Source organism: Coturnix japonica, chromosome 4 (genome assembly GCF_001577835.2).
Source record: "Coturnix japonica isolate 7356 chromosome 4, Coturnix japonica 2.1, whole genome shotgun sequence".
Taxonomy (NCBI): Eukaryota; Metazoa; Chordata; class Aves; order Galliformes; family Phasianidae; genus Coturnix; species Coturnix japonica.
Window position 1 is genome coordinate 80,875,280 of NC_029519.1, and position 22,623 is coordinate 80,897,902.

The 22,623-nt window shown below is 43.9% G+C and overlaps 1 protein-coding gene across 1 annotated transcript in view; it reads left to right on the plus strand.

Moving 5' to 3' along the window:
* ATRN (attractin) overlaps positions 1–2,262 on the plus strand; it is an 87,617-nt gene extending 85,355 nt beyond the window's left edge. Inside the window, exon 25 of the mRNA XM_015862984.2 lies at positions 1,342–2,262. Coding sequence (XP_015718470.1) covers positions 1,342–1,371 — 30 coding nt within the window. The 3' untranslated portion in view covers positions 1,372–2,262. The remainder of the gene's footprint in view (positions 1–1,341) is intronic.
* The last annotated feature ends 20,361 nt before the right edge of the window (positions 2,263–22,623 follow it).

Consider the following 22,623-nt stretch of genomic DNA (forward strand, 5'->3'; position numbering starts at 1 on the left):
CACTTCTTTCCTCTTTGCTTTACTTTTTTTTTCCTTTTTTTTCATAAAGCGTGAGCTTACTGTAAAAGTTCCTCTTCAATCAGATGAAATAGAAGGTAACTCATGTATGGAGTTCTGGAACAAAGACTTCCTAGCAATTGATCCTTGACTGGGGTTCAATGCAGGATTGAAGAGCCTCAGGGTAACTGCTCACCTGGTGACCACTCTCCTTTCCTCACTGCTTCTTCAGGGCTTTTATTCAGCCCTTTCCTCTATTCCCCCTGATAGTTTTTTTCCTGAGTATTTCCTCTGCAGCTTGGATTTGGTCCTCCAGGTCCAGAAGACATGTTAATTAAAGCTACATGTTGCAGATGGCCAGAACACCAACTGGTTTCCATATCTCAGAGCCTGCCACCTACAGTTCAGCTCATTGCAGTTGCACTCTTCTGCTTTTTGGAGCTGGAGAATGTATTTCAATTTACCTTTGGAAGCGAGAGTGTTTGCATTATAAGCAGAGCAATGCTGCCAGACTGCTGTTGGGAAATGCTGGGAAATATTCCCTCCTTGTGTGTACATCACCTTGCAGAGCACGCATTTTGCTGGGTCTGTCCCTGGGCAGTAAAGTACCTCCAGCTGCTTGTGACTGAGGTCTGTCTCTCCTTTCCTCTCTTGCTGCCTTGCTGAGTGAGGGCTCAGTATAAACACTCTTTGTGTCAGAGATGGCTGCGTCCCTGCCAGCACCGAATTCTGGCTCTTGGGTTTTTTTTTTTCCTCCTTGCTCCACCTCTCTTCAAAACCGTTTCAGTTTGGTTTCTTTTGTTATTGGTTTGGGATGTCTCTCCCTCCCTGCCTTACCGACTCGATTATTTTGTAATAGAAGCAAAAGGTGAAAAATGCAGAGAGCCTTCAAAGCGCAGCAATCTGCTTCCTGCTAACTTTGTCTGAGTAGTTTCTGCTTATGAAAGCGGCGTTACGGAGCTCCTTTAAAAGTCTTAGCTTGCCAAGCTTCCCTAAAAACTCAGGTAAGGACTCGTCAAAAACATCCCTGTATTTCCCCTCTCTGCTTTGCAGCTCTTTCTGCTCCTGCACGCCGTCCAACAGAGCTGTGTTGTCTTCAGAAGCGTTGTTCAAACCACAGCTGTTCACCTTTCTCTCTTCTGCTTGGAAAGCACTGCCTGAAGGGTTCCTTATCTGCAGCGCATCTCTTCCCTCCCTGCCTCTGTGTATGCTCTTAACCTGCGTTGCGTGTTTGTTATTCTCTCAGAAGGTATTTCTTTAAAAGAAGATGTAGAATGTTGCCATAAGGAGCAAGGAAATTGGCTGCAGTAACTTGAGAGCAACTTCCATGGGTTTTCATTTCAGGTGGCATTCTCTCAGCCCTTTGGGATTTGAAGTTCTAGATCTGAGAAGTAGCTCATGGTGAGAGCTGGAAGCTCTTTGATGCTTGTATTCCTGCTGGCAGTGTGTATTTACATGGGACATGTTCCAGAAGTTGATCTCTCCGGAGTGCAGTGGGTCAAAATTAGCTGCTAACAGAACTAACTTCCACCCCTTCAGTGGCTGTGAGCTCTGCGCCGTTACAGCTTAGTCATTACAGATAATGGGGCTTTCTGCAACTCACTAAATACAAACTCAGAATCATCAAGGTTGAAAGAGACCATTAAGATCATCCAGTCCAACCATTAACCCATCACCACCGTACCCACTAACCATGTCCCTCACAACTTGTGGTCCTGCCTTGTTTCTATCCCAACCTATTGCTGTCATCCTCATTCTGTCCCATGTGATTTCAGCTTCTGCTCTCCCAGAATTCAGATCCACCTCTAAAGCTTTTTACATAGATTGCTGCTTGCTGAGTGCATGTAGGAAGCTTAGGAGCTGATTAAGAAAAAAACAAGCAGTTTGTAATTGTGTCATTAACTGGCAATTGCCTCCTCTCTTTCTCTCATGTTGGTTGAAGTATTTTAATTCAGACGCGCTTAAACGTTAATTATAAGCCAAATGTTTCAAGGGACAAAAAGAGGTGAAGGAATTTTACAGCCTTTTGCATGTGGAATAAGCAAAAATCTCATTGCTCGGCAATTCATCATCGTGTTGGGCTTCAGGAAAGTGTCACCGTGCCGACATAGCATCACCGCGTGCTGTGCTTGGAGGAGTGCTGCCATGCCATTAAACATCACCCGCCATTTGGGGCCTCTGCAAGATATGAGGAAACTTTCAAGTCAGTGAAATTGCTGCCTTGTAGCATGATTTAATAAAGGCTGTGCAGGAAAAATAGCTAAAATTGCCTCTGCTGTCTACATTTCTTTAATTTCGCAAACTTCAGCATGGGCTGTTGAAGCTTCTTTCAGGGTTCCTCCAGCTGATTTATTTCACAGCTGAGGGTCTATATAGCCTCTCCTAAAGCTTTATTCCCTTCTATGCTGAAAGTTAATGGAGTGTGGATAGCTTAATTCAGTCACATAATGTGTTGTCATAATTATTCGGGATATTTCAAACAGGCTGTTTACAGTGATAGGAAAAATGTTTGCGAACCCACTCAAAATGTTGAACTGCTGCATAGTTCATCTGCTGGAATTGTGAATGGTGAACCGAAAGGTGGAAACAATTCATCTCTGTTCAATTGATGGCTGCTTTATGCGGAGCTGCCAGAAGTTCAAGCTCAGGAATTGTAACAAATGGCAGAGCCAGCCGAAAAATTGAGGACAACCTGAAACGTGCTGTAATTAAATCAGCCTTTTATTTGCAGAGCTTGCTTTTGGTGATAGGCCAGATGACTGTCACCAACCTGTACGTGTAGACTTATGTGCCCATGAGTTTCCCTGCTGCTGTGTGTGCAGAAACCACGTGGTGGCCCAAGAAATGAGGTTTAAGCTTCTCCATGCAGTGAGGTACTGCTAATGGATGACCTTAGTGTCATAGAATCATTACGGTTGGAAAAGACTACTAAGATCATCAAGTCCAAACGTCAGCCCATCACCACCATGCTTTGGTTCTTCCTTTTGTGCTTTCTTTTCATCTCTTCACGTCGCTTTTGCTAAATTACTGTTGGCATAAAGCTACTGGGATGGCCGCATCCAACTGCTGAAGCAAGGTTCACATCTTGGTGCTCTGGATAGAGCTGAGTAAGGTTTCACATCAATATGGAGCTATGATTCCACTCAGAATAAAGCTTGGTGTTTTGGACCAGCGGCTTCTACATCTACAACCTTCTCTTAGCATCATAGCATCATTCCCAAGTTGGAAGGGACCCACAAGGGTCCTCACGCCCAACTCCTTCTTCCCTGTGCTGTTGCTTTGAGGGAACCACCTACGCTCTGTTTATTCCTGCACATCAGAAGATTTTTTCTCTGCTTCTCATTGCAGCTGAACAGCTTGCTCTGGGATTGCATTATTTTTGCTAATGGCCTCCTTTGGCCTATAAAACAGTTCCTACTGGTTTACATTCCTTCTCTGAAAACATGTATAGGAGTGTGAGGAAGCAGATTCCCTGCGTGTCTGTTTGGCATTGCAGAGCTGGCAATTATGTGTAAATGTGTCTTTTTCTTAAGCCAGAGGATATTTCCTGTGTTATTATGTAGGCAGAGTTCACATGGAGCCATATGCTGCTGTTGTCAGCTGTATTTCAGTGCAGAGAGGAATTATAAAGTAGACTGAGGTTCTTGTAAGGAATGGCTCTCTGGCTGGGTGAAGCAGGATAATTTCCCCTTATGCTGAACGTGGCTCTCCAAGTGGGAAATGGTAGCCAGCATTTTATAAAGTGCCGTGAATTATATTCCTAAAAAGCCTTTGCAACCTTCAGACAAGGCTCTCACTCTGATCTCTATCATCATTAGTTTAATGCCTCACGGTTCTTGTGTCGAGCAGGACGCGAATACTGAATTCTTCCAAGCTCTCCTTTTTCAAAGGAAATCTTCATTAAAGCAGATTTAGATTAAATTTCTTCTTCTGATACCCGATTCCCCATCCTGCTATTTGTATTGGCGGCGTTACCCATAAAACAGGTGGTTGCCATTAGTGTGAATCATAATACTACTTTCAATTAAGCCTCAATTTGACTTGCCATTCAGTGCTTAATGTGTGTCGGGAAGCATTTTGTTACCTTGCAGAGCAGGGTGATGGATGAAGCATCAGCAAGGCCAAAAACAGCATTGGGGTAACTCAGCTCCTGCCATCTGAGGAATGTGGGACCCCAGGAATGCTGCCATCCCATGGCTGCTTTTAGTTCAGGCTTTCCACTTCTCTAAGGTGACATGCATACTGCAAGCACGATGCTCTCCAGGGTTACCTCTTTGAGGTTTACAGCCTAACTAAAGGGCTTTGATAATGCTGGTAACAAGGCAGAGCAAAGAAAGCATTCTGGAGTTTAAAAGCTGAGTCTGTAACTGACTATAATACCCTGATGTGTCTCTGGAGGAAACGTTTGATATAGGGCATAAATATCCCTAAGGATGGATGTGGCCCGTGGATGTTTCCAGCCTTTCTGTAAATTAATGTTGTTCTGTAATCAAAAGCCATGGGCTAATCAAATGAAAGCTCTCCATAGGGGTAGAGGGAAAGGAAAAATGGCTTTGTTGTTGGCCAAAGAGAATAAAATACTTATAGATAGCTAGGGATTGCTCTGATAAAATAATCAGGTGGGTTTGAAGCCTTCCTGAGGATGGTGATCTTTCCTGCCAGGTCCTCACTATGCCCTGCATGCCTTTAATTAGGAATAGGTGTTGGTGATGAGATATAATGACCCTCAGCTCTCTGGGACCCTTCCATTCGGAAAGTGTTCTTTCAGTTTTGCTTCTGAAAGCCCTGGAATGCCAAAGTTGTTTGCTAATGATGTCCCTTGCCTTTATTTAGATGTAACTGCAGGTGCTTGGGAGCTGCTCGCTGTGTGAGAGCTTCACTTCCACCCGAACAATGAGAAGTAAATCAATTTGTTAATCTGATGAAATTTGCCATTGAATGTAATTACTTTTGGAGACATGCAATTACATGCTGATTTCCAGAACAGGCAAACTGACATCTTCTGCTGGGGATGGAAAGATTTGAAACAGAACAGTTAAATGATACTTTAAAACATGAAACAGCTGCTTCCTTTTTATCTGCTCCTGCCTTCTTATTTTTGGCATCGACCGATGACATTTTTCTCCTTTTAGAAGTTGTTCCCTTTCACATTAAGTAGTATTTTCCTTAGCAGCTTCTTGGAATCGTGGAATCATAGAATGGCCTGGGTTGAAAAGGACCACAATGATCATCTGGTTTCAACCCCCTGCTATGTGTAGGGTCACCAACCAGCAGACCAAGCTGCCCAGAGCCACATCCAGCCTGGCCTTGAATGTCTGCAGGGATGGGGCATCCACAGTCTCCTTGGGCAACCTGTTCCAGTGCATCACCACCCTATGGGTGAAAAACAGCTCGAGCTGTGCTTGGGATTGAACCATGACCATTCAGCCAGTCGCATCATGCTCTGTAGTATTAACACTTCACTGACATGGGTTGCTGGTTGCACTTGGTGATCTTTGGGGTCTTTTCCAACCTTGATGATTCTATGACATCTGCTCTGACTGGAAACATGATGCTCCATCACAGCCTCTTTTTGCTGTACCAGGATGGGAAGAACGTTCAAGGCTGTCTCAGTCTACCCCATATTTTTATTTCCTTATTTTTATTTTCCTTTGAAATTAGGAAAGGTACCATTTTAGTGCAGTCCGCCCTATTAATATTCTTTCATTTTGTTTTCTCGCCTCAATCTCATATGGGTGATTTAGCTGTGTTGAAGAAATAACTCACACATCTCTGGTGCTAAAGCTTATCATAATATGTTCATGAAGCATTGAAAGTCTGGCCACGTGGCTTTCCCAATACATCAGCTACATAAATAAATCAAGCTATAGGAGGGCAGGGACGCTGAGATTCAGATCTTAACAATACCAAAAGGATTTTGTAGGAAGTTTTCTTTTGGATGTGAGAGTAAGATGTATATGGATAAGATATGCATGGGATATTCTATGATTCTCTTACCCTTAAAAGTAGATGATAGTTTTTTCTTTCAAATTTCAAGCCTGGAAAGCATCGTATCAAAAAATGCAGAATTAATTTTATGTGGAAGCAAAGTCTGCATTACATTAGCAGTAATTCCTCCTGGGTGGGGTCCAAGGTGGTGATGTACTGACTGCTTGCAGGTGCTGTGCTTCTGTGCTCAGCAGCCCTTCCTGAAAGTACAGTGGGCCACTGCTGAACGTAAATGGGAAGCATTGGGTTGAAATATGTTTCAGCAAATGAGCGATGTGGGCCATTGCTGGGAAGATTTTATGACTACCAGAAGAGCGAGATGTATTTCCTAACGTGAAAGCTCATTTAAAGAGCCAAAGAATAGTACACGGAGTGAATGAAGGGGGAGAAAAATGCACTGGGAATAGAACACAAGAAGTCACAACACTCACAGAATCACAGAATGGCTGGGGTTGGAAGGGACCTCAGGGATCATGAATCTTCAACCCCCTCCCCAGCCATAGGCAGGGCCACCAGCATCCACATTTAATACCCAGGGTTGCCCAGGGCCCCATCCAGTCTGGCCTTGAACACCTCCAGGGATGGATGGGGGCATCCACAGCCTCTCTGGGCAGCTGTTCCAGCATCTCACCACTCTCATATTAAATAACTTAAACACTCAAACACAGTACACACAGCCTTGTTAGACCACTGGGGAAGAATCCATCCCATAATAAGTGGGATGACAAAAGCAGAAGGCGTCTGGCTCCTCTGGTTGTCCAACGTGAAGGCAGAGCCACCAGTGCTCCCCTAACAAACCTCAGCTGGCACTGCAGGTCTGCTTTGCTTCTGTTAAAAACAATCCACTCTTGGAATGTTGCTGGAATATCTTTCTCTTGCATTTTGTTTCCTGACCTCATGTTATGATGTTTTTACCATATTGGCAAATCTCACAGCATGGACAAGTTAGGGTCAGGGCAGCATGGTTCTGTGGCATCCTGGTATAATGAGGCCACTAGGAACTAATTTCTGGGAAGATTAGGTTTGGTTTATTATTTAGTTTTTTCCTGAATCTGGTGTGTTTCTCTATAGTGATGGATGTCGTGCGTAGTTATTTCTTGAAACAGCGCAAATAAGACAGGTTCCAACCTGATTTCCTCACTTGGAGCTTTATCATCACCATCCCCAACCCACCCCACCATGCCCATAACCACATCCCTCAGTGCCACATCCCCATGTTATAGACCAGATCCAGGGATGGTGACCCCACCTCTTCCCTGGGCAGCAGTGCCAATGCCCTGATCACTCTTTCAGAGAAGAAATTCTTAATATCCAACCTGAGCCTCCTCTGGCACAACATGAAGCCATTCCCTCTGCATGTATCCACATATATCGACACTGCTCATTTTTCCCTCCCCAGCAGTGCTGTTTTTCCACATTAAGATGTCTTTAACTCAGAGTCATAACAGAGGCTCTTAAGAAAGAAATCCTTGATTCGTGAAGCTCATGAATTCTGACTTCAGCCCTCCTTGAGGATGCAGATATCAGCACCACCTAATGAGGCTGCCCTTTGATCAGCGGTTACACGGGCTCCATCTGATCCATTGGAAAGAAACCTTCCACTCCGTTTTCCTTCTCTTGAAAGAAACCCAGATCAGGCTGCAGCTCATGGGCTCATCTTTTCTGATACAGACTGATCAGTATTTTAAATGATTCATCCTTTATGGCCCTCAGAAATCACAGCTCCCTCTGGGGGAGGGGGACCAAGCTCTTTGTCTGCTGATAGAGCTGTAGCTCTCAGCCCTCTCTTGCTGTGTGTCCCATGCTTTGTCTGGCCAGAGGTGATTCAAGACAGAAGGTTTTGGCCATTTCCATTTGCCTGCTATTTTGCATCCTGAAAAAAGCCTCTTAATTTGTATTTAGCTGCTTTGTTCTTCTCATTATCTTTGATTCCTGCTTGCTACCCACATTTTCCCAAGGAGGCTGTGGATGCCCCATCCCTGCAGGCATTCAAGGCCAGGCTGGATGTGGCTCTGGGCAGCCTGGGCTGATGGTTGGTGACCCTGCACATAGCAGGGGGTTGAAACCAGATGATCCTTTTCAACCCAGGCCACTCAATGATTGCAAGCTCTTCATGAAAACAACTTTTACTCCATTTACGTAAGTTTTTTGGCAGCCATTCAGGTGGCCGTATGCTGTAAACTCACTTTTCCTGGACTTCCAGTGTCTGGGAGAGTGGCTGAGCTGTCGTGTGCTGGAAGTTTTAACTTTTACCATGTTGAAACTCCCCGTGAATAGTCGGTCTGCTCGCTGATCTCACTTATCCTGTACACAGATGGTGCTGGAGCTGGGCTGGGCTCAGAGCCAGCCAACGGGATCCTTCACAAACACATCCAGGCAGCAGCATTGGGTGCTGCAGAGGAACTTGGGGACTTGCAATGGGGAAGGGTGGAGCATTGCAGACTCAGTGGCTGCTTTCTGTGTCTGGCTTCCGCCTTTGTATTTGCAAGCACTATTTGCAAAGCTGCTCCAGGCTGCCTCATCTCCAGAATAATCTTTGCAATAGTGTCTTAGTCGAAATCCACTGAAAACAGGGAGTACGTCAGCATTACTTTTCCCTCTTACAAGATTCATATAGTGGCAAGAAAGCTCACTCTGTAACCAGAACATTATTCCCAGCTGCAGATTAGTGCCTCTTCCTCCCGTGGCATGAGCCAGGCGCTGTGGGGATGGAGTTGTGGCATTGGCCCTCCCGCTGCAGCTGTCAGACCGACATGGGAATGCAGTCCGCACTGCCAAGCTGAGATAACTGGAAACAGCTCCACAGCATAAACACATCTGAGGTCCAGCTTAAGGGCTGATATTTTAGATAGGTTTTCAAGGAGTCTCCTGCACTCCTGAATTTGTTGCCATTCAACCAAGTAGTGGAAAATGTGCATTTTTTCCCCCTTTTTTTTTCTTAAACAAGGGGTTTTATAGCATTGTTTTCCTCTCCTGAATTCCTCTTAACGGCGTGAGCTCCTGACCTGCATTTCTTTCTTTCTTCCCCCCTCTAGTTAGACTGTTGAAGTCCAAAAGGCATGAAGCGCAGTTCTTGCACTGTGGTTGAGGAGTTACTGTTGCTTAGAGGTGGCAGAATTAAAACCAGCAACACAGAAGTTTGCTCCAAGGATAGAAATCCCTTTCCAAGGGGCTTTTACCAAACCTGTAGGTCAGACATCAAGGTGAAGTGTGGATATACCAAAGCTTATAAGAAACCAGAAATCCTTTCTTGGACAAACAGAAGAGCTTTCGGAAGCAAGCTGTGTTGGGGCAGAATCAATGTGACAACATCTCTTTTCTGCACTTATTTATTTCTGCTCTCTTCCCTTGGAATTACAAGCAGGGAATTTGCTTTCAAAGGCATTCAGCTGGATACCTTAACAATATACAGATTGTGAGAGGCCACAGGTAAGTAGAGATTTTGTCTGCAGGCAGTGTGCAGGGTTGGGGTGTTTGGGACTGTTTGATTCTGTTTCTGAGCCTTTAAAATAACTTCGAGGAGTCTGGTTTGTTAATAACTGAAATGAGGGACTGACTTTAGCCTTTGGGTAACATTAATAATTTAACTGAACTCAAATGTTGTTACCCCAAAATGTCCTGTATTTAACTTTTGTCTTCAGAGTGAGTTCTTACGGAAAAAAATCACCACGTTTAGTTCAGTTGTTGGCGAGAAGTGAGGCAGAATTATGTGTGTGTGTGTCAGGCTCTCTGCTGTGGGGAGGGATTGGAACTGAAACTGTAGAACAATCAGAATCACCAAGGTTGGAAAATACCTCCAGGATCCTCCGGTCCAACCATCCACCTACTACCAGTATCCTCCCCACTGAACCACGTCCCTCAGTACAACATATAAATGTTTTACAGAATCACAGGGGTTGGAAGGGAACTCAAGAGGTCATTAAGTCAACCACCCTGCCAAAGCAGGCACCCTACAATAGGTCACACAGGTTGGCATCCAGCCGAGTCTTGAATCCATAGAAGGAGACTCACCAGCCTCTCTGGGCAGCCTGTGCCAGTGCTCTGTCACCCTGATCATATAGAAATTCTTCCACATGTTAGTACAGAACCTCTTATGTTCAAGTTTTAGGCTGTTGCTCCTTATTCTATAACTGTGCACTTGTGAGAAGAGCCTGACCTCATCCATTTGCCTCACATCTCCCTTTAGGTCTTTATACACAGATCCCCTTTAGGTCTTCCCCTGGCTGAACAACAGACCCAGGTCACTCAGCCTTTCCTTGCATGGGGAGATGCTCCAGGTGTTCTTGAACACAGGAACTCCTTTAAGATACTCATGCCATGGAAATGCAGTGAGTTTCAATTTAAACCATTACCATTTGAGCTTGTTGCATCCCCTCCTCATCCCAGATGCTGCCCTATCATTGAATGTTCTCTTAAACTTTTAAGTTTAAGACTTAGTCATCTCTCCATCCCATCCTGGGATGCTGCTACTGTCCACATGCCTTTTAGGAGAGAAGCATCCAGCAGCCAACCGCAAGGCCTGGCCACCAGAGAGGTCACAATGCTGTGAGTTCCATGCCAACCCTGCAGCCAGACACTACTGCTGCTGCCCTCACAACCTGTGAGGTTCACCATCCCAGCACTACCTTCGTTATTACTTCAGGTACTCCCTCTTATTGCCACAGCTCTGGAAGCAGGAGCTGGGACCCTTTTATTTCAGGTTTTCTCTCCTGCATGATTGCTGTTGAGTTGTGGAATTCCTCTTCTCTTGCATGACCATTGCCTTCATCAGTCTGTGGGCAGGATCTGGCAGATGGCAATGGGAAGTCCTGATCTTTAGGTTTAAGATACTCTTTTTCAGCTCTTCAAGGAGCTGAGTGTTTTCTGCCCCTACCTTGGGTTCTTGTGGCATTTGGTAGTGCGTTACCATAAGGAAGATTGTAGAACTGTAGGATGGTTTGGGTTGGAAGGGGCCTTTAAGATCATTGAATCACAGAATCATAGAAGGACCTGGGTTCAAAAGGACCACAATGATCTCTCGGTTTTAATCCCCTGCTATGTGCAGGGCTGCCAACCACCAGGTAAGGCTGCCCAGAGCCACATCCAGCCTGGCCTTGAATGCCTCCAATGTGAAGCATCCTCAGGGGAACCTGTTCCAGTGTCTCACTGGATGTGCTTCGGGCCCGAACAGATCTTGCTGCCCTGGTTATGGCACTTCCAAGTGCACTGTTGGCGCATCCGAAACTGAGTTGTGCATCACTATTCAGCACCTGGCTGTTTTTCTGATCAAATACTTCCCATTTGTCAGCTTTGTGTGGTAATTTTTTGTGATGCTGAGAAAAGGGGGGACTCGATCTTAAGCGCTGGTTTTAATTTAGAGGCAGCTATGCCTGTGTTTGCTCCGCACAGCAATCGGAAAGCTCACATGGGGAGACAAAGCGTAGATAATTGGCATTTCTGAGCCAACTGCTGACTGCAGCCAATTAGCTGAAAAGTGACAATTTGTGACTACTGCAGTAAGGCAGCACAGTATTGGAATATAAATTGATTTTCAGCTGGGTGTAAGTTCAGAAGTGAACTAGTTTTTATATTTGCACAATACCAAATGTTTGTGCCGTAAAGGCTCGATGGCTTAGTTAGCATTGCAGCGTATGAAGAACAAGTCATTTATCTCCTTCATTGGCTTTCCACACAGGAGCAACATGGCTCACAGTAGTAGGTGTGGAAATCAAATTTTAGTGAAAATTTTATGTTTATTTGTTGCAGAATATAAATTTGGGCATATGAACCTGTTCAGCTACACCACATTCACCAGAAGCTTTTCATCTACAAGGTATCAAAGCAGTGGTCTGACTGTGCTTGGTTGGGGGGTCGGTTTTGAGTTTCTGGTGAGCAATGGGGAATGCAGATAGGAACAGAGTAAATTCTGGGATATCTCTCTTTGACCCAGTTCTTATGGATCTGGTCTGGTCAACTGGTGCTGTAGCTGTGGATGGCTGTAGGATGATAGAATATCCCAATTTGGAAAGGACCTGCAACAAGTCCAACTTCTGGCTCCACGCAGGACTACAAATTCAAACCACATTTCTAGGAGCATTAATTAAAAACAGAAGACCATTATTTTGGTGAAGTAACTGAGGACAGTGCAAATAAAACGCATACTACGCTGATAAAAGCAAAATAGCTAATCCTGAGACAGTTACATTCTAAGATATGGTAATTCAAATGTTAAGAAATAAAGTGCTGCACATACAAGACCTTCCTTCTCTGAAGCTTCAAGCTCCCTGATAAAGCAGTTCCCTACAATAGGTCACACAGATGGGCATCCAGCCAGGCCTCGAATAACTCCATAGGAGACTCCCCAACCTTTGTGGGCAGCCTGCCGCAGCACTTCATCACCCTTACATAAAGAAGTTCTTCCACACGTTAGTACTGGACTTTCTATGTTCAACATTAAGGAGGCCATCGCTCCCCGTCCTATTGCTATGCACCTCTGATAAGACCCTGACCTCATCCATTTGCCTCCCACCTCCCTTGGGATCTTTATAAACATTTATCAGATCCCCTCTCAGCCTTCTTTTCTCCATGCTGAACAGAGGCAGGTAACCCAGCCTTCTTTTTACAGGACATACGAGGTGCCCTTCATCATCTTTGTGGCCCTTTGCTATACTCTTTTGGGGAGATCCTGTCTTTTTGAAAGTGGGGAGCCCAGAACTGGGCCCAGTATTCTAAATGTAGCCTCACCAGGGTTATCAGCTTGGTTGTTTTTTCCCAGACCCTCATTGCTTAGCCTGTAAGAGTTGCCATACTGCTGCTGTTGAGTGGAGAGTACCAAAACCAGCACCGGGTTTTGGCCATGAGTTTCACAAGGGTGCAACGTCTTGGTGCTTAAAGAACTGCAGTCTGTAATGGTGCTTCTCTAAAGCAGAAGAGCACTCTTTCCCCTCACCGTTCTCGTAAAGGGCACAGTGAGTGTTTTGATGACTTTGGCATCACTCAAGAAGGCTTTAAAAAACAACATCGCCACACATTTGTTTTTCAGCTGGTCCTCTGACTGTAGCGCAGGCACTCAGCATTCAGGCCACGGCTTCCTCTTACTGTCGTCTGTATTCTCCAAGGTCGGATTGAATCCTTGCCTCTAACCATAAAAAAAAGAAAAACAGAAAAGAGAAAGTGGAGGTGCTGGAGAAGAAATAGAGGAAGGTGCACATAAATGTCATGTGCAGCTTGTTTGGCTGTTGGGTGTATTTCTCTTTGGATTTCCTTGGAGCTTTCAGCCTTCTGTGCTGCTTTTTTGTTCATTAACGTTGGCTTTGGGGTTGTGTTTAAGTAGAAAGCGAACACTCTGAGCTTTCTTCATGTCCATGGCTTTTGGTGCTGGCTGGTTCTGTAGGCTCGGATGCCATAAGGTGCTCCCACCTACAAAGTGAAGGTAATGGATTGAGTGCAAGGGACCTTTTTTAATGATCTCATGAATTCAAAGCAAGCACTGAACCCTGGTTGGTGGTCAACCTCCCATTGTGCCTTCTTTGCTGTACCTCTCCAGTTTAAGATGTTAATTAAGTTCTATATTTTTCCCTTTCCTAAGAGAGCATCCTCTTCAAAATACCATTTCCAGTTTCACGTTTTTCCTCTGTGATGTGAAGTGGGATTGGGAAGAAAGGCAGAACTGATGTGATTCATTTCCCTTTATGCGAAAGTGGGAAAAGGTGAAAATACAGACAAATAATCCTGAATTGTTACCGGGAGAATGAAAAGCTGCGAGGAGAATGTTTTCTCTGTTCATTCATGTTTTCTCAAGCACTGAGATAGCCCAAATGCTCCAAATCATGTTATCAGAATACTATTCTGGTGATGGTCTTCAATCCATTGGCAGCTCTTCAGGCTGATACACCCAGGCTCAATGAAGTATGTTCAATATAAGGAATTATTTGAGTCTGAGGGGAAATTTGCCCCACTCCCATTATGGCTAATAGTTCTGCTTTTATGTGTTGAAAATAAGCAGTAATTTCCAGCACAACTGGGAAGTGTTACTTTGTGATGATTTATCCGTAATTCTCTTGACTGTTTCTTCCTATGCTTCACAAAAAAACCCACACATTTTTACAGTTTCTCATCAGTTTCACGTTAGTAATTTTTTCTTAGTGGTACAGAAAACCCAGATACTTTTCTATGAGCTCAAGGCACTTGTAAATTGGGGCTTAAATGCCTTTAGATATGGTTGTACATAAGGGCATAAGGTGAAGTTGTTTCAAAATAAGTAGCAGACTTAAGAAGCACTTGGTCACTTTGGGGGGGGAAAAATAAAGTAATCTAAGTTACATTGCAATTTCATTTCTACTGGAACACTGTGTTACTGATGCAAACCAGTTCCTGGTATGCAATCATCCCAATTTGTTTGTCAGCCGTTGTATCCGTCACTCACAGTAGTTTGGCTTCAGAAGAATATTGAGTTTGAGATACCGACTGTTAACTGAAATTTCAATTGGGTTCAGATTGCTTTTCCTTCAGACAAAATATGCTGTGGCCAAGTGCTTCGGAACTATTGCAGGTAGATGGTGTTGGGTGGTGGAAGTAGACCAACTTTCTTCTTGCCTTCATGTTTTATGTTCATTGAATGACAGAGGAACTGAAAGGTGGATGTGGTGCTTGGGACGTGGTTAGTGGGCATAGCAGGCTTGGGTTGGGATTGAACTTGGTGATCTTTCCAACCCATTCAGTGGCTCTGTGATCTTAGTGGTCTTTTCCAACCTTGATGATGCTGTGATTTGACAGAATCATAGAACTCCTGGGTTGAAAAGGACCACAGTGATCATCTGGTTCTAACCCCCTGCTATGTGCAGGGTCACCAACCAGCAGCCCAGGCTGCCCAGAGCCACATCCAGCCTGGCCTTGAATGCCTGCAGGGATGGGGCATCCACAGCCTCCTTGGGCAAGGACTTCTAAGCAGGGTTGTTAGCAGGACACGTGCCATGGAAGTGACACGGTGACTTAACAGCAGAGCTGAATTTCCTCCCGATGCCTGGAGGTGGCCCTCCCACCCTCCTGTGTGACACGCTGTGTTTTCCTGCACTTTCCCTGCTTATTCTTTCGGTGCAAAATTAGATTTTGAGAGTGGATAAATGAATCTTCCACTATCGTCCAAACTTAATTAGAAATCCATACCGCTACGGAATTTGTGCTGTATTTTCCCTTATATTCAGAATGAACAGTCTACTTATAATGGCTATTTCTAACCAAACTTTCTATGTAACTGAATTAATTAAGTCTTAGGTACAGATTATATTAGGGGAAATTAAGCTTTAAGTAAGCAAGCCATTAACAAATATGATACTAAATTGCCCGTGACATAGATTGGTCTGGTTTAATAACATAAAATGATGTTGGCTTGTGAGAAGTAAACTGAAGAACCCAACCTTGCCATTCTTTCAGTCTGTGTGTGATGTGCAGCTCCTCAGTTGTTCTTTGCAGAAGAAGAGCTCCAATAGGCAGGCGAAAGAAGCACTGTGGATGGTCAAGAAGACCAGTTATATCCTGGGCTGCATTAAAAAAGGACTGGTCCTTTTCAACCCGGACCGTTCTATGATTCTGTGATAGTGTTTCTGTAGGAAACATTCCAGGCTTTCTTATTTAGTTATCAACTTTTGGTCCACAATGTGGTCTTCGTTTGTATTTTGGGGCATGGTATTATAGTGAGAAATATCTCTGCCTTAAGGAAACAGCACGGCACGTCTGCAAACATCGAACCACCTCAGTCACCAGAGTGGCTTTAAAACAAAAAGTGAACTCTTTGTGCTCTTCTGCTGCTCAGAAAGACACTGGGAAGCACTAGGCCAAAAATGAGCCAGAAGTGCTGTTTTCATCCCTTCCAGAGGCAGTAGTACTGAGATCACACGCATCTGGTCTGCAGCTTTTCAGCTGCCTTTCCAGCAAACCCAGTTGCTGCGAAGGAGCTTTCAACTTAAGAGCATTGAATGTATTTGTGACAGTGTGACTGTGGTATTTGGAGCAAATGCAATAATAGAAGGTGTTTCTGATTTTTGTTCCTCGTTTTGCATGTATTCATGATTTCTGGAAGCTGGGTGCTGCTGGGAGAAGAGATTTATGCTAATAATGCTGTATTGTGCACTTCATTAAGGGGGGAGAAAAAAAGAGAAGGCATCTTAAGCAACTTGAATATCCAGCACCAGCTTTTGTAGCCGAAATGCAGATTTCAGTTCGGTTTTGCAATGCATTCAGATGCTTCATGAAAGAGTTAATTTCCTGTTGTGGTGCTGCGATTGATAGTCAGAGGAAATAGGAGGTACCTGGAAAGAACTTGTGATTCCTAATGTTGCAGAAGTTGCCTTGCTGTTGGCTTGCCTCCCCTCCGCTTTGTTATTTTTACCCAGGCTCCCTAATCTTTCCCCTTGCCTTTAACCACCTCCCAGTTTCCTGTTCGCTTCTTCCCTCTGTTTTCTGTCCAAAATACAGGCTTGTTTTTCGCTTTCCTTTGCAGTTGGTGTGGATTGCAGGGCAGCGAGCTAAGATGAATGCCATAGCTGTTTTCACAGTCTCTATTATCTTCTGTATTTCATGCCTCTTTGCTGCTCTCGGTGTAAGTTACTTATTCAAGGAGAATTTGTTGCAAGAGTATTCTTTGTACAGGGGGCACGCGTTTAGAACTTGTTCATGTTGTGCTTTGCTGTCGGTAGGATAATTGCAAACACTCCACCGGAGCTCCTTAAAACTTCTGCACCAAGTCGTGCTTTCTCTGCAGAGCTTTAGCATGCACTGAATGCCATTCTTTGCCTATTGCAAGGAGAGGCATTTTGTTTCTTTCAGATATGTGTGGCTTCAAACAGTGTGAAGGGGTAACTTGCTTTCTTTTCCCTCCAAATATTCCAGTGATTTCTCAACTTTGACCTACGGCGTTATTTCACTGTCATTTCTCCAGCCCTGGAAACAATGCGTGTTAAATATAACTTCACTTTTCAGTAATAGAAAGCATTTTGCTTTTCTTTTGCAGATTGCATTCTCACAACACAGCAACTTTATGGACCTGGTACAGTTCTTTGTGACGTTTTTCAGGTACATTTCCTTACAGACAGCTCAATGTTTCTGCTTTATTTTTTTCCCGTCGCGTTTTGTTTTGCAGTGCAGTGTTTGTTTTTCTGTTGTTGTTGTCGTTGTTGTTGTTGTTGCTCCTTTAATTAAACATCCTGCTTACATGACAGCCCAGAAAATGGAAATTCCTACTGTGTTTAAAGCATTTAATTAGGGATTATGTTAAGAAAATTGTCTGCCTGCGTTCGCAGATGCATCTTGTCCTGTGCATGTTAAGAAAGGGAGCCTGGGGGAGGTGGGAGGCTCTCTCAAGTGCAGAAGTTACTTTTATAGTGATATCAGAGGCAGCTTTTTGGTCCTGCAGATCAAATATGTCATAGAGAATTTGCAGATATTCCCACATCCTCAGATACAAGTTATAGATCAGCGGTTTTCACAGAGTTAAACACGGGCTGATTTCAAACTCTGTAGGTTCCACCTTTTGATTTCAAACTGAACTCCGAGAATACATCAAATATAATCATATACATTAACACAGCTGAAGCTGAATGCCCATTCAGGAGCTGCTTGGTGAAGTTCTTTCCTTAGTGTAAAGTAAATTGTTGATTCCATAGGAGTGCAACCAACAGACATATTTTCAATATTTGCTTCCTTTTCCATCTTCCAAAGCAGTCTGTCCCTGACACAGAGGTTAAGTGAACCCTCAAGCACAGCAGCCATCTCCTTGAGGTTTCCTGATATGACGTCTTGGTCTTTATTTTAGGAACTGGTAATGCTCCACAGGTATAAAACAGTAATTGATCTATAGGGAGAACGCCCACAGGAAAGGGGTTTATATGTCTGTTTAGTCCAGTACGCACAGCCTGTTTTAAACTATGTGATATTGTGAATAACACCTTGCTTTAGATTCCATGCTGAAGTTAATTAAAGCAAGGAGCTCCAGATGGGTCCTTCAGACAAGTAGTTTATATCAGATTCTTTCAGCAGTGTGTAGCATGTTTTAATACAATCCCAGGTAAACACCAGCTTTGAACCACTGCCATGTTGGCATCGATAGGCGAAAAGTGTTTTCTCCTTGATCAGACTTAAGGGTTTGTTCCATTGCAGTTGAGGCCACTTCTAAGAATCTCTGTGGCAGGTTAATTACTTACAAGGAGAACTAACAGAGGAGTACTTGGCTCTTCATTTCCTTTTTAATGGCACATGGGTGGTCTGTGCTTTCCAAATTAGCCGTTAGTTCTTCACAGACCCAGGTCCACCTGCAGATGAGAGTTTGAAGCCCTTTAATATGAGCAGTTTGGTTATTAAAGAGCACAGCAGTTTGAGGCAGAAGTTACACTGGAACAGGTTGCCCAAGGAGGCTGTGGATGCCCCATCCCTGCAGGCATTCAAGGCCAAGCTGGATGTGACTCTGGGCAGCCTGGTCTGCTGGTTGGTGACCCTGCACATAGCAGGGGATTGAAACCAGATGATCACTGTGGTCCCTTTTAATCCAGGCCATTCTATGATACATGTGTTAAAATATATCGGTGAGCACATGCTGTTGGAAGCACAGAAGTTAGGTGCACCAAAGCCAGGCAGCAGTGATTTTCCTTCCCTCCCTCGCTGCTATCACGTGGCTCTCCCTGAGAAGTAATGTTTCAGTGTCACTTTAATAACATCTTAGCATGCCAGAGGAATAAAAATGCATGAGTTAAGGAGAAAGACAGTTTACTGATCCTTTCCAACCACACATTCATAATGCATTAAGAAGTCTTCGTTTCTTCAGCTTTAACAACTGCTAGGATCCTCTCCTAGTATTTTATTTTACATTCACTCTCACTTGCTAAGGAACCAGTGTATTACAGCAGCATGATTCATCTCTGTGCGTAGGGAAAACTATTGAGACTCCTGTATTTGTGATGCTGTAGGGTGCACTCTTGTATTTCTAATGCTCTGGGGTACATCTCGTAATCACAGTTGAGTCCAAGTTAAAGTATGAAATCAGTAAGAGCCGATAGCCCCCTGTGATGATAATGAGATAAAGTTGGCTGAAAATTTGCACGCTGAGCAGAGGCAATGAAAATGCTTTCTGCAAAGCCTAAAGGCCATTGGTAAAACCACTTTGGAGATACAGACCATCTCTAATGCGAGAACTGAAACGCGTATCACTCCTTTGAGCATGGTGGATATGAAAACAGACTCTTTGTCCTGGAAAATGAATGTTCAGAATGACTTTGTTATTCTGCAAGTAATGTCCGTATGGATTTGCTCTGCTGGTGATGGTTCCTATTCCATAGGAGCCACCCTAGGCTTTGTTGTGACCCCCATCCCAACGTGCCTTTCTGTCATGCCACCAGAAGACAGCTGTGTCTTGAGGTTCACAGGGAACCTTACAGGGAAATGGGTGTTTTAAAGTCTTCATTTCTTTACTGTTGTATTGCCGTGATTGAGGTCAAGAAAATCCCTCTAGTGGGCACTGGGAATACAAGCCATTTTCTGTTTGTCCAGTGCAGCCTAACTTATGGAGCATCACAGGCCGCTGCAGAGCCCCAGCTCTCTATGAGGCACACAGAGAAGCCAGGAACCAGGCAGTGCACTTCTGTGGCATCAGGCAGGGCAAAATGTGACTGGATTTGATTTCCATTTAATTTAAGAGTTGGGCTACGTTGGGTCACAGGGAGCGAGCATCACATCTGGAGCTGCCCTTACACTCCTGGAGCTCCTTTTTGAGTCAGCATGGCTGTGTGTGACCATTATTTTGTTTTGCAACACGTTAACTGCTTACTTCAAGCAAAGAAAATGTCAGTGGATAAAGGCTGAGGTACAACAGTGAAGTTTCAGGGTCGTTAATATCGCATTATAATTGGAGCTGCAGGAGAAATGATATTCTAACCACTGTTAACCTTTGTAAATCTAAATGAAGTGCAAGTAAACTGTTGTGTTTTTCTTTTTCCAGTTTCCTTCTCTGATTTCCATAGTGCAGCTCTTTGATATAAAATCTTACTAATTTCTTTCAGCAGAAAGTTGGAGCTTTGGTAAATTTTGGTATCTGTACTTTATCTTCCCCGCGTCCCTGTGTGCCATCACACCAGTCTATAGGATGTATTATGTATCTCGTTGCATACAAAAGATGTGAAAATATCAAAGCTTCTAAACTCGTGGTGCTGACCTCCGGTCCTTTTTCTTTCTTCCCTTTTTTTTTTCCCTGTGTAAAACATTGCATCTGTATTTCATCAGTGCTTCTCCTTGTTGTTGGCCAGCTCAGTAGAGACTTAAAAGATAAATATTGATGGGTTTGAAGGAAATCAGGATGGAAAAGCACATATAAGCACCAGAAGAAATAGCAGAACTGAAGGAGAAAGCGTGGCTTGTGTGATAACTGATAAGGATCAAAGAATCACAGAATGACCAGGTTGGAAGGGACCTCAAGGATCATGAATCTCCATCCCCCCTGCAGGGGTACCAACCTCCATATTTAATACCAGACCAGGCTGCCCAGGGCCCCATCCAACCTGGTCTTGAGCACCTCCAGGGATGGGGCATCCACCACCTCTCTGGGCAAGGATTATGTTTGTAACCCCCATTCATCACAGGGAGGAGACCCTGTGCTCCAAAACCTGGAGAGGGTGGCAGTGAGGTCACAGCACATCACCATTGCTGTTCCCTTTCCTGTATTTCCACATTCACCCCATTTCTTGTCTGCTCCATCTCTTCTTTCCTATCTGTGCTCAGAACATCCTCCCTGGGATGCTCAGTGCTGCCTCTCTCTAGGTCTCTAAGTCTCCTTAGAGATGGTCCATTGCAAATCTTGTCTTTTCAAGGCACCGCAGCATTGATGCGAATATTTATGGCCTGTGCTGAGGTCTGAATATCAAATTGTGTAGTTTTGCTTTGGTGCAAAACCAGAAAAAAACCTTTAGAGGGAGCAGTGTTTATCTCCATATGATTGTCAAGCAGGTGGTTTGAGGTGTTCTATGTTGGCTCTCATGGCTGTAAACATCGGCCCAGTGTTTTTATTAAGTAGGAATGACCTGTTTGCAGTAATTCAAACCTGAAGTCACGCTGCAGCTGTTTTTTTACTCTTTTTGCTTATTAAGTAGCTTCTTTCTGCAGCAGAGATATGCGTCTAAAATACAGTCTGGATCTTTTATTTTCCTGTTGTTTTTTTTAACCTCAAGGTAAAGGAAAAGCTTGGGAATATCAATGTTATTTCTGACAAGATGAGGAAAACTAAGAATTTTCTGTTTATAACTTCCTACTTTCCATGTTCTTGTCATCCCTCTTCAGTTACCTTTCCACAGTGGTCACATGCAGTCCAGTACAGAAGGTCCATATGGTCTCTTCTCCATTAATTAATCCCCTCATTATCCGTGCTTATTTATGCTTTTGGCCTCTGCAGTCTCCTATGGTAACGTAGGGATTTGGGGTGGGGTATAAATACTCTATTTTCTTTTAAACCTATTGACTCAGTGGGTTTGGTTTATATGCGTTGTGTCCTTGCTCCTATCTTAGTCAATAGAAGTGATGGACATCAAAGAGCAGTGAGTTACAAGGCATTGGGTCTGCTCCAGATGAGCCATGTGGATCTCGGCACTCCACTGACAACATTTAATTGGGGTATTGGTGGTCAGTGGGAATGGGTAGGGGTTGGACTTGATGATCTTCATGGTCTTTTCCATATCACCTGCCACAACTTAAGTTGGGTTGTTCAACATCAGCACTGTCTTCAGCTGAAAGAGAATGCCATGAATCCATAGCTCAGGTCTGTTGGTTTGCTGTAGGCTGCAGAGAGCTGTTAGAGCCCATCAGCACAAGCAGTAATAAGAGAGGCATTCAGCCAAGCTGGTTTTGCCTATCATCATCATACGGGCAATTCCTTCAGCATTTTGTATTTGTTCCAATTACTCTCAGGTTTAATGCACTGAGTAGTTAAAAATGTGTCCTATAACTCTCCGGCCCATTAAAAGTTTCTGTCATATAGCAATTTGTGATGTGCTTCCAGTAATCATTGCAGTGCTTTCTGAAATTATTAAACAGCCGATGTATGTTAAGGCATATTAGTATTCAAGCTGCTGTATATTTTGGCATTTAAAGCTGCCATTTTTACTAGCAACCCTGATGTTGATAAACATTATAGGAGAGTTTAATAATTGGGCCCTAATACGCCAGATGGATTTTCTGCTCTCTTCATGAGAATGTATCACATCATAGTGCTGATGAAGTTTTCCTGCCATTTAAAAAGTGAAAGCGTGCTTGTTTGGAGAGCTTTAAAGGTACCTGGGGTGGAGAGAATATGCTTTTTACCACGGAAAGGAGTTTAAGGCTACGATATAAAACCAGACGGGGTGTTCAAGTTCATATTTCAGTATGAAGCTAGAAATAACCCATGGCATGAAGAGGGCTGGAGGCGTACCAGGAAACCATTCATGCATTTGTTGAGACCAACTGAGGGAAGATTACTTACAACCGTTGCTTGTAATTGATTAAATAATTAAGAATTACTTAACATGCTGTTTATCAAATTGATAATTCTCCATAAGATGTGCATATAGCCTCTCCCTAGATTGCAGTGTTTATGCTGCGTAAGGGACGTTTACAACTTCTGTAGGCCAATGAAAGCTGCGTTTGATT